At 38.5% G+C, this 12,500-nt stretch overlaps 1 protein-coding gene across 1 annotated transcript in view; it reads right to left on the reverse strand.

Annotated features, from left to right (window-relative positions):
• LOC138052347 (uncharacterized) overlaps nucleotides 1-12,500 on the reverse strand; it is a 29,196-nt gene that overhangs the window by 1,184 nt on the left and 15,512 nt on the right. The window contains exons 4-6 of the mRNA XM_068898803.1: nucleotides 7,021-7,136; nucleotides 4,367-4,466; nucleotides 3,699-3,777 (exon numbers count right to left, since the gene is read on the reverse strand). Coding sequence (XP_068754904.1) covers nucleotides 3,699-3,777; nucleotides 4,367-4,466; nucleotides 7,021-7,136 — 295 coding nt within the window. The remainder of the gene's footprint in view (nucleotides 1-3,698; nucleotides 3,778-4,366; nucleotides 4,467-7,020; nucleotides 7,137-12,500) is intronic.

The following is a 12,500-nucleotide window of genomic DNA, read 5'->3' on the forward strand; positions in this document are numbered from 1 at the left end:
GCAATGGCCTTCGACGTAACTTTTATCGCTAAATTTTTGATTGACATATTTGACACAATTTTCTAAGCAACTAATCGACGTATCAAAAAGGCCTCACACGGTTTTGACGATAAACGCCTTGTGAATGACATTACACAGAAGGCTGCCCTTAGCGTTAAAATTCGATGCCCGATAAATTCGATCAAAGAGACATCGGTCGCTCAAGGTTCTTGGGCCCCGGTCTTCTTTTGATTAAATAAAGTGAAAAAGGAAATATATTTCCCGGAAAGTTCATGTCATAAGCTTTCAATAGATGTAGAGTTTATGGCTGTTGGGCCTAACAATGCGCCTAACAATGCGCGATTTTCTTAAAGGAGACCCCTGAAGGTCTACCGTAACCTTATAATGTAAGAGCCACTAATAGACCGATTCGGCTAATTCAATGTTGCACCCATGGCCAATTCAAATCCTTTGTGAATAAAACGTTTTGGTACAAGTATTTCCATATCATTTGAATGTGAATGCTACGTTATATCATGCAAATGCAACACACAAAGAGCCTTAATCCCGAGAGATTTGAATTGGGTATGTTACAGGTTAAATTTAAATTCAGGTTAAAATGATTTCAACCTAGGTCATGATAATTTTAACCTAGGTTGAAATTGAAAGTAGTAAACATCAACAAAAATCCATCAGTTATAAGCGAGTACGTGCATATATAATTTTCAAAGGAATAATGAAAGAAATAGTGAAACATACATGATGCATTCATGATCATGATTTTTTTTTTTTTTTGCTTAGTTATCATTACTACTTGCTCGATCTTTTGCTTACAAAAGGTAAAGGTAAAGGTAAAGGTAAAAGTAACTTTTTTATTTAACGTCAGTAGTTCCTTCAGCTACGAGGCTGGTATCAATGGAAGCCGACGGTGCGCCCTTTACCCCCCTCCCTCTGTCAGTGCTCCGTTTTAAGGGTACTTAAAGTTATAGCTACACGGATCAGAGGAAAGTCGAAGGAGACGTTGAAGTCACCGAGGATCGAACCGGGGACCTCTCGCTCTGAAAGCCGCGCACTAGCCATCTGAGCCAGGACTCCTACATTGACTTAATATAATCATAACCAAGTGAAAAGCTTTAAAACGTCACAATAACGAAACTAAGTCGAACCCCTAATAGCGTAGTTGGAAAAAGGAATTTTTTCTACTGTTCAGAAGCGATTTTGCAGGCTCTTGTAAGTGCTATTTATTTTGAACGATCAAGTAGGGTGTTTGATTTTTGTGCTTATTCATTTTGTGAAGATGTATATAGTGATAAATCCAGATTTTGTGATTATTTTGGGATAGTCTTATTCAAGACATGAGTTATTCAATTCGAAAGAGTAGTAAATTCGAATGAAGAGACGTTTCCTTGTAAGGTCCTCTTTATTAATTTCAGCGCCACAAATAAATCCTAAAGTTAGAACTTCTCCTTTTTGGGCCATCCTTCTTTCATTCTTTTTTTTTTCCGTTATATTCTGTTTGTGATTCGTATCCTTTTTCTTGAAATATTTTCCTTTTGCCTGATATGGTCACCCTTTTATCAATTTGGCTGTCAGCTTCTTTCCCTTGTTCTCTCTTGACTTTGGTGGAGAGATTAACTGCTGTGATGGGTAGCCTTCGTTGCTGGCGGTATTGTTGGCGCGAGAGGCAAATTATGAATTTAACGATGATAATGGTTAATTTAGAGAAGGGATCATGTTGGAAACTTAGCTCATCTCGCTCCAACAATACCGCCAGCTACGAAGCTATGTGCTGGGTTCAACTTTTGTGTTGCTAATAAATTCGACTTTTTCTTCTTCTCCTTAATTGTGACCAGTTCTTTTTTTTTTTAATTAAACTGCAAAAGTTTGAACTGCGGAGGGAATCAAGTTAAGATGCTGATCATTGCAGTTATGAATTAACGTTACTTGAGCAGTAACGAAAGGAAAGCCTGAATTTTTCGAGCTTTGCTTTGGTTACTGGTCAAGTAACGTTAATCAATAACTGCGATTATCAGCATCTTAACTTAACTTCTTTTCCATTGTCAAAGAAGAAGAAAACACTTGGAAGAATGATTTCATTATTACTCCTTTTTTTTTGTTTCTTTTTTAACGCCCCTAAAAATCCAGGCCCCATTTTTCTTATTACATACCGAAAAAAAGGGATAACCATCTTTTAAACAGTTGATCATGATCATAAACTGGTTTGAAACATTTTAACCTAGGTGAATTTGTTTTTAAACTAGTTTAAAAGAAAATCACGTAGGTCGAAATCACTTTAACTTGATTGAATTTCAACCTGTAACAGGTACAACATTGAATTAGCCGAATCGGTTTATTAAACCAAAGTCAAGGTCGAATTCTTGTCCACTAATGAATTCCTAACCAGTGACTTTTTTCAAAATGATCTTGAATAAAATCATGCATATGGGGAGGTGTATAACCAGGAGAGCCCCTAAGTCATGGATAGAGACTGGCAGGGGGGTTTACTCTAAGCTTTTCGACCTATAATTGGGGTCTCCTGACTTCACAAAACAATGGGCTTAAAGAGATCAACCGTATTGTTGCACATGCCGCACAGTCCTTTGCCCTCCTCTCAAACTGAATGGGCAATGGCCGAATGCACATATCTGTTAGGGTTTACTTTTTAGCGCTAAATTAGGTCGTTCCAAAAGTAGCTTAACATTGTTGCACAGGAATCTTACATGAGCTTACATGAGCGTCTAAAGATCCTCACGACAAAAATACATAAATAAATAAATAAAAACATTAAGAGATATCATGTTGAAGTAGAGTATGTTGCCCAGTTTAATTTCCGGCCACTTTACATTGCAGTCGCTACAACTTCTCTTCAGTGCACGGAAAATTTCTAAGATTTCCTTTAAAGATTGTCAATCAAAAATTTTAAAAAGTTTGACAGCCGTGTTCAAGTATAATTGCCATCAATAGAAAGCAAATTCTCTGTGATGCCGCTGGAAGAATATTGGCATTTCAACTCGATAGAGATATACATATTTTAACGTTTTGTGAAAACGAAAAAGCTTAGCGACCGTTCTCGGTGGCTAAAGCAAAGTGATTTCTCAGGGTTGAGGGGTAGGAAAACTCAAGGAACTGTAGAGGGATGTACATTTTGGTAAGGAGGGTTCGTGAATCATTTTTCTTAAAAAGAGGTCACAAATCAGGAACTAGCCCGTCATGAAGTAGTTTTCAAGCGCTACATTTTAATATTCATGTCTCCGAAATCGTCGTTAATGAGTTTGGAGTAAGATTAAATCGTCACTAAGATTTCAACTTTTGAAATTCAAGAACAAATCAACTCTAGACACATTCACCGTTGAAACGAGTCATTTGTTTTCCTGCGGTATCTTTGGTGTGCAGTAAAAAGGGTAATAATCTGCAGTTTAAATTTCACTCACCTTGATGAAATCCTCTATAAACTCTGCAGTTTCGTGACCAAAAAGCCCGCCAAAACCATCAATTGGTAGCTGTAATGTTTGCGAATCTTTCGAAATTCTCTGGGTAACAAAAACTAAAAATTCTAAGAGAAAGTGCGGACAAAAACTTTTTTGGGGCTGGAAACTAATACCGGCCGAAAACTGGGCAACATGATGTACTTTTAAACCAATATTCGAACTTAAGGACTCACTAGTGAAGATGGACAATCCTGATTCTATTTGACTTTTAAGAAAACACCTGATACTTACATGGAGATGAATCAATAGGGATATTTTGCTGAAGTGGGCACTGACCAGCGCACATACATTTGTGCGTAAGAAGAAATCTCTGTGAGCAAAATGAAACACCACTTACAATTTTCGATTTTGTCAAATTAATTTTCACTAAAATGTGGAAGTCTGTTTGCTACTGTGACACTGATCAGTCAAGGGTGGCGACGAACGGAAGAACAGATTGAGAATAATAAAGCAATAAACGTAAAATGTAACAATTTACAATTGGGACTAAAGGTCTAAAAAGTTAAAAGGTAAAAGCTATGATAAAAGTCTATAATATATTACACATCCGTTTAAATAAAAGCAAAAATGTGCAGCCTTATTGTAAAAATAAAGATCACTTTTTGTGGTGATGCGATCTAACTCTTGTAAAAGGTGCAACGGTGCTAAAAATGAAGGAGATTTGTGTGGCAATGCATTTCTCGTAAAACTTCAGAGCATGAACTCCATGACCCTCTAAATGCTTGTTTTAGGGCTTGACGCCTGTGGCGTCTCGTGTTTGGAGCATCTCAAGGAAGGAAGCAGATGCCCCTTAGAACAAATAATTGCAGATAGATAATTATTTTTTAAGGCGATGTTTAACAATGTTGCCTTGACGAAAAGTAATTTAACAAAGTTGTTTTCATTGTGATCCAACTTACCCTGACGGTCCCTTTAGTTTCAAGTAATTCAAACTTCGCCTTTTCTGTTACTGAAGGACTACACTTGAAGATGACATGGACCTCCCAATAGTGAGAGTAACTGAAAGATTTTCATTGTATTTTATTTTTATTTTATTTAACTTTGTCTATATTGTATAAACAGAAACAGAAAGCAGGTATGGTATTGTGGTCCCAAACAAAAGTTGAAAATTATAATGAGATTAAAAGGAGCAAGTAAGGCTACAGTTAAGTGGTCGAGCCATGTTGCAATTCAGGCAGACAGAATTCCAGGTTCCTGGATTGACAGGATTGTATAGATTCCGGAGATCGTTCACGTAAAATTCAAAAAGTTTGACTTTAAAGGATTTCAGTAATAGGGAGTTGACTCTAATAGAAGACGATGAAGACAGAGCGTTGATAGGTTACAGTTTTGCATTTCTTTGTAGTATAGGTGGTAATGTCATTGTTATGGGATGATCTTGTTGCTCTAGTAGTCTTCCGAGGAATCGGTAGAATGTCACTCTCAATGCCTATTAGACCATTGGAAACCTTGTATAGGAATATCAATTCCAGAATCTCGTGCCAGTAACTTATCGGTAGTAAATTGCATTGCATAAGCCGTTCCTTATGTGACATTTCTGTTTGGAAGGGTAACATTAAGATGTATTTGGTAGCCCTTCCCTGTACTCGTTCGATACATGTATTTACATGTAATCTGGTGATTTGTAGGTGTTTTCTTTTGTCTTTTCTTAGTGCTTTGTAGTGTTCGTTCCATGCGTGGCCTGATGGTTAGTTAGGGAGTTGTATTTAAAACTTCATCGTCACAGGATTTGTCTTCGGTGGTCCCGAATACCATATTTTGCTAGTGGTAAGTGAGTGATTCCTGGGTAGTCCCAGTCCTTTGTGAAGACAAACGGACAAGACTGAAATTTTAAACCAACTACCAAACTGCATAAGGCCAATTGCTCGAAGCCTGGGTAGGGCTAACCGCTGATAAAGAGGTAGTAAAACCTACAGGTTTCCATGATATTTAACGCTCGTTAGCGCTAAACCTTCCTTCGAACAAAGTAAACCTGATCGTTAGCCTCCAAAAGGCTGGAATTATCCAGAGCTGACTAGAAACGTGCCGCTAGAAAAATAGTTTAATATTGCAATTTCATACCACAAATACCACTTGAAATAAGGCGGTTGGTAATGACATTATTACTGACACTGTGTGTGCAGAATAATTGCTGGTAGTTATCCTTGTCTTCTGCGATCTATCGGCAGCTTTTGATACAACAGGCCATCACATTCTGTTCAATGCACTTGATCGGAATAAGACATTGGGGTGGTTTGTCCCAAATTGAGAATTTGTTCATGCCTACCATTATTCTTCCGAGAAATGGTGCAGGTGGTTAGTTTCAGGGACAAGATACAACAGAGAGGCGTAGGAGTTACTAGTGGCACACCCGAGAGAAACTCTAGAAGCTTTCCTGGTTTCAAACTTAGTGCATCAAGTTTGAGTGTACTTGAAAAGGTTCACGAAATTTTCATGCCAGGACTGGCCGTATCAACGTTGAGGACCCACACCTCCACAATTCCATGTTCCATATCTTAAGAAGAGCATCTTTCCGTAAATAAACCGTGCTCTCACACACATGTCAAAAATGCCACAATCAGAAGCAACCCGGCTATGATTGAGACTTAAAAAGCAAAAGTTGGTAAAAGAGTGTATATTTCAAGTGCGGGTTACAGACGAAATAAAGAAGTCATCCTCGCACTTAAGGACGGTGCCTACTATTGTTATTGTGCATACGTTCTGCGCATCTCAAGAGACTCGGATTTCCTTTGGGTGGTGCTTATTACTACAGGGATATTTTTGCGCGATTCAAAGCTATGAGGAGAAAGCAGAACTTAGCAAGACTTAGTGCTCTTGGTATCCAAAATGAAAATTGGGGGTATAACCATGCACTTTTCAGGGATAATTAAGCATCAATTTGGAGAAAAACGCCATACATTGCTTTGTATTTTAAAGCTTCTCACAAATGTTGTTTATTAATTCTCTTCGAAAAATGCGCGGTTACCCACCATTTTCTTTTTGGATTTCAATAATACTTTTTAAGATCTGCTTTTTCCGCATATTCAGTAAACCGTGCAAAAATACCTTTGAATTAGTAGGCACCGTCCTTAACTGGAAAATTTACGTAATTGTGTGCAAGGATCACTTCTCCACTTCGCCGAAAACCCCGCACTTCAAATCAACACATTTATTTCATCTAGTCCTTTCACAGGAGCACATGAGAGAGCCCAGCAAATTGACCTGCTCACAACTGAGTGGCTTCATCGCTCAGCATTGCACCAGCACAGCAGAGGTCATGCTCGAATCCTGTTGAAGACACCTGAATTGTGGCTAATGAGACGATTGCTTAAATTGTCCACTGAGTTGAGTGAGAGGATCAATTCTCTATTTCGTCAAGTAGATCAAGTACAAAAGAAGTACATATGTTGTGGGTTGAATTAGTTTTTGCCTAGGTTAAGTTGGTGATCCTCATTTTACCTAGATGGAATGTGCACCTTACCTAATGCATTCAACATAGGTAAAATGAGGATCACCAATTTAACCCAGGTAAAACGGATTCAACCTGAAAAAGGATTTTACCCGCTACACATACTCTGGATTTTTGTATTCCAGGCGAAAAGCCCTGAACTGTCTTTCATATCCACATCTTTCAGTGCTAGTCCTGCCAATGTTCTCGTAACGCGCACCATTTGTAGACCACATGCAAACCTGAAAATTGAAATGTATTCAAGAGCCCATCAATAAAAAATAAATGTATCAATGTGAAAGTTTGAAGAAAGGAGAGTAATCATTTTAGGTAGATTAAGATGGTTTGAGAGAAGTCCAATTTTCTGGATGAATAACGAAAACGTAGTTTTAAGTTTGTGTGTTAAGGTCTTTAAACGACAGCAGTTTCATGTGGACCAACATTATTGAAAATGCATATTAGAATCGTGTCACAAGCCACCGAAAGCTCCTCTTTGCCCTTCTGAAGAACACTAGCTTTTTCCTCAAAGTGCTCCTGTGACCAAAACATCAATTCTTATTTTTATCTATATTAACTAAACACTACTCTACCAAAATTTTAAGCCTTGATTTCAGAAAGACACCTGTATCTTTTAACTGGAACTTTCCTATTTAATGGTCCTTTATTACTAACTTTAAGATCTGGAGAGAGCTGGCATCGAGGAGAAAACGACGTTTAGTTTAACAATGCAATGCGTGTATAAGCCGCAGAATTGCCCGAACCCAAATTTTGAATAAGAATTGTTTGCAGTTTTTCTTGGGACTTATAATGGTCCCAAGAGAAAACAAAAACAATGCTTCTTCAACATTTGGGTGAACAAACAAAGAGCATTGTGGTATTTTCCGTTTCGAGCAATTACAGTGCAACGCGCCTTACCGTGGCCACCCAACAACCTTTCACATTTGACAATTACGTGTAAATACGTCAACTCAACAACTCATGCAACGGTGTTCAACTTACAATTGTGCGAACTTTGCAAGCTAGGATGCATTACTGTCAATCAAATTCACACAACTTGATTGGCGGACAAATTGTGAAGAAGTTTGTTAGGTGGCCACAGTAAGGCGCTTCGCACGGTAACAGCACGGGAGTTTTGGGCTTTCCGACTTTTAATCTCGCGTTTTCCATATATAACAAGCAGCATTAACACGCTGAAATTTTAAGCGAGTAAACCTTTGACGTCCAACCCTCCGAGGTCCAATGCGGACCGTGAAATCCAAAACTTATACTCAAAGAAAACGGGCTTTGGATAAAAATCAAAGCTCAAAATTTTGCCAGTCAGGTGTTAAGCAAACACAGTTTCAAATTTGAAGAACAAAAAATGTAAGAGTCATCATAAATGACGAAATCCACGAGCACGTTCAAACGATTCTTTATTTATTATTTGTTAAATTTTCAACCTCGGGTGTCAAGTGACAAACGACACTTAGAAAATAGGAAAATGGGAAAGATATTGGCAAAAAATAGGGAAAATGGGAAGTTTTAAAGCAAAATAGGAAAAAAATAGAAAACTTTTTTCCACGTTGTGGCATCTAAACAATTCAAAAACTAACTCTGCTCAACTCATTGATTTACAGACAGACAATGGTGGACATTCAGAAACGTCACAGAAACATCAAAGTTGATTTGTAAGCAAAGAAGAACTCTCCTCATAGCCAAAAAAGCAAATATCCAGCTTTGAAAGATGGCATTTGTTAAGGTAAAAAAGCTTTTAACAAGGGATGTCCAATTTAACCGTCACCAAATGCAAAATAGGACCCATAAAAGTAATGTACAATAAAGCCAGCAAGATGACATGTGCTCATTATTGTTTTGCTCTCTTAGCAGGTTCGGTAACTTTATCTTTGCTTTTTTTTCTTGCCCGCGCTTGCTGCTGTTAACATGGCTTTATCCAGCAGTTTGTGCTGTCTGCCAGTCACCATTTTTCGTTTTTCTCATATTATTTCCAAGCTTTGCATTGCATTGTCCCGTTTGGTCTTAGCAGTTTCAAGCATCATTGTAGCTACATTTACGCTCTGTTTATTTAAAGTTGTTGCTGAGAGGGCTTTTTGCAGTTTAGATGTTGCATCACTTAGTGATTCATCAGCTGCCTTTAAGTCTGCTCTTACTACTTCTTCCTCTTTTCGAGGGACTGTACGGATTTAAACATCTCTTGTTTAGCTTTTCGATCTGTTTCGGCTTCCTTCTTGTTTTGTTCAGCGGCTGCTCTCTTCTTTTCCTCTTTTTGTTTTTCTTTCTCGAGTCTTGCCTTATATGCAGCATGAGATGACCATACATATTGTTTTAGCTCTGTTGTGATAGCAATATTCTCGGGTTGACCATTCGCAGGATCATAAAATCTGAGGCAAACCTTTGATAGTCACTTCTCCTAGTGCTGACCTGTCAATAGTGATGATTCTTGCTTTTGTTGAAAGACTTCTCTCAGAGTCACCATTTGTCTGGGCTAACACAAGTGCAGATTTGATCACTATAGGCAGAGATTGATAACGACTGTTACATCAATTGACTTTAACAGGAAGACTGCTTTCCAGAAATGATCTATACGCTGATCAGTGTCAAGGTCTGATACACCTTGGTCTGCTTGCAGCAATTTCCACTGATCCACAACAGACAAAACATCCAATTGAGGTTGCAGATGCCTTGTAAGACTCTGAATGGATGCATCTGTGGATCTTGATTCCTTTTGAGGAGATTTAGGCAACCAAGGTCTCTCAAGAGCTTATTGTCTAGGGGTCATCTTAAGAGGGCACGTCCACAAAAATCGAACAAAAGGTGGCCACAGGTCAAAAATGGATTTTGCTCAAATTTTGTCAGATGTAGCCTATTATCTCTCTAAATGCACTGTATAGTTTTTTTAAGTCATTTGTATTTTTATTTTGGCGAAATTGCAAATTTAAGAGTTCGTGTCGAAATCGCCATTTCTTCCGGTAAAATTAACGCTTACTTTGCCGTCAAATTTCGCTACAAAAACCAACTTGTATCAGCTCAAAACCTCCTAAAGCTCTTCTGTAATATCTCTACATGAGGTTTACGTGATTTTTTCGAAATTTGAATCACCGCTTGCATCCGAAATAATTTCAACTTTAAGACGCCTGGTTTTACTTGACTGAAGGTACCCCTGAAACCGCATCGTTTTTCAAAATGCGATAAAGCTCTAAATCTAACAATATTTGCACCGTTAACTCGCTAAGTGATAAGCTTTCAAGTGATATAAAAATTTCTTTGGGGAAATGTGTACGCGCTGCGTGACAGTTCATCAAATTCATGTGATTTTGACCTTTTGACATCAAACGTCCTAATTTGCATAATCATCGAAGATGAAAAACAAGTCACTTAGAATTCTTGTTTTAACTTTTTTACAGCAAGAATCGAAATCTTGACAATAATTCCTACCTGTTTATGACTTAGTTGTTGTTTAAAACTTCCAATTTTACCACAAATCGTATAAATAGTGTCAGCCAACAGTTAGTGTACATCCGATTACCATTCAATACGTTCATGTCCCATTGTCAGTGATGAGATTCTTTTATAATGGCCAAATTGGCGCATTAACCTTTTCCTGGTAACCTCATAATATCACAAACTGAATATCTGTACCATAGGGAACTTTCCGTGCAGCTGGGAACCGTATTCTTTCAACCCCAATGTTTAATACACCGTGCTCACGTAACATCTAGTGTTTGGTTGATGAGTGGTACATTTAGTGATTTTCCAGTAAGAAGCCATGGCGGGGTTGGGGGTTTTCCGTACCCAGACCTGAACTGCGTGCTTGCTTACTCTCAATTTCTATATTGACGCATCAATTTTCAAGGATTCATTCATCACCATTTGTTTAAAATTATGCACTAACGCAGCCTTCTCTACTTTGAGAGTGGGAAAGGGGTTTTCCGTGATTCATGATCGGACTACTTTACAGCCGTAATGACGACCAGTGACAGTTGTAAAATTCAGCGTGATGCGTGATAGATAAGTGGGTTCTTACCATTTAGTCAAATAATCCGGATGGAATGATTGTTTGCATAAAGGTAATTAAGCGATTTTCTGAATTTAATGACCAGGTGAGTATGGGGCTTACCATTTACCACACAGCATTCCACCCCGCATATTTTACTCAATCTTGTGAGAAAGGGCCTAGAAACGGAACGATTCTGGCAAATGGTAAGATAATTTCTCGAATTCCATTCCAAACGAAAAAAGAAGACTACCTCTGGGAGGTTGTTCACAATTTCCGAAAAGATTTTCCGGAAAATTGCCTTTCCATTTGACCTCAAACCGAAATTTGGCTAAATGGTAAGCACCCAGTGGTTCAAAGAAAAACATAAAAAACTAGCTCTTTCTTTCTCATTTCCAAAAGTAAATACTTAGTTGAAAACAGTTAATTTTGAAAGGAGCTCTTTTTTGCAGATCGCTCCGACATAAGTAACCAACTGAAAAAGTAGCCTGCGTGACAGACGTTCGAAGGACATGAGAAACTGGAGACTAAAGAAGGCGTGTACAAGTAGGGATGGAGAACTGGCGTGAGAACGGGGTGTAAAAGTACCGCTTCCGCCTCTGCCCTCATCATCGCCCGACTCTAGTAATAAGCTGGACAAGAGCAGGAGCCCGGAGGTACAAGGTTTAGAGTTCCGCAGGCCATTTCAAAAGATGCAAGGTAGAATTTAGCAGCCCAACGGTGGAAAAGGATCGTGTGACCGAAAGGTGTCTACAATCAAAAATCATATCAAAGCATACCCGACTACTCTGAGGATTGACGTTGAAACTGCCAGCCATATCAGACATGCGAAGACAGCCATAGAATCAGGCGCTGGTACCCAGGGTCTTGAGAGTGATGGTGTGTGATCGGCATACATTGCCCAACTGAGAATCTTTGACACATGTCCGTAGCTTGTATGTTCAGTAGGGGTTAAAATCGGATGGTGTTAGTTTCATCAACAGCATTTTATACAGTAGTGATGGCATAGGAGTGTGGCAAGAAATGAATACAATATCCGCGATGGCAATTTTTTAAAGTTTATATTCAATCTGACGATTTTCACAATCACGATTCTCCGACTGAAAAGCAACTTACCTGTTGCTGTTTGTTGTTAAGGTATGGAAATTGAAGGCTTTATGATTAAATGAACCGCATTTGCTTAAAAGTTGGAATCCGGAATCCGGAACACAGTGAAACTCGTGCAAAGGCCAAAATTACTGCGGTAGCGAAAAGACTCAACGTCGGAAAGATGTTAATAAAGCATCTCGTTGGTATGTATGTATAGTTTTTTTTTAACTAATAATAAGGTGAACGAAGCACATTTCACAGCATTTTGTCTTTCAAAACTGATCGAATGGATTTAACATTTTAGGAGACATTAGACTCTGAGGAAAACCTGTTGTACTTGCAGCTGAACATGGTTACAGTGAGGACTCTTTTATCAAGAAAGTTGTGACACATAATATTGCCTCCATCATAGAGATATCAAGAGCAGACCCAGCCTACGTGTGTTAAGCGAAATCAGTTCCCATTGATTCCGATGTGTTGACCGTGAGTCCAGCTAGACTCTCTCTCGCTGCACTCGTATATGCGT

This window comes from Montipora capricornis, chromosome 6, assembly GCF_036669925.1.
Source record: "Montipora capricornis isolate CH-2021 chromosome 6, ASM3666992v2, whole genome shotgun sequence".
NCBI lineage: Eukaryota > Metazoa > Cnidaria > Anthozoa > Scleractinia > Acroporidae > Montipora > Montipora capricornis.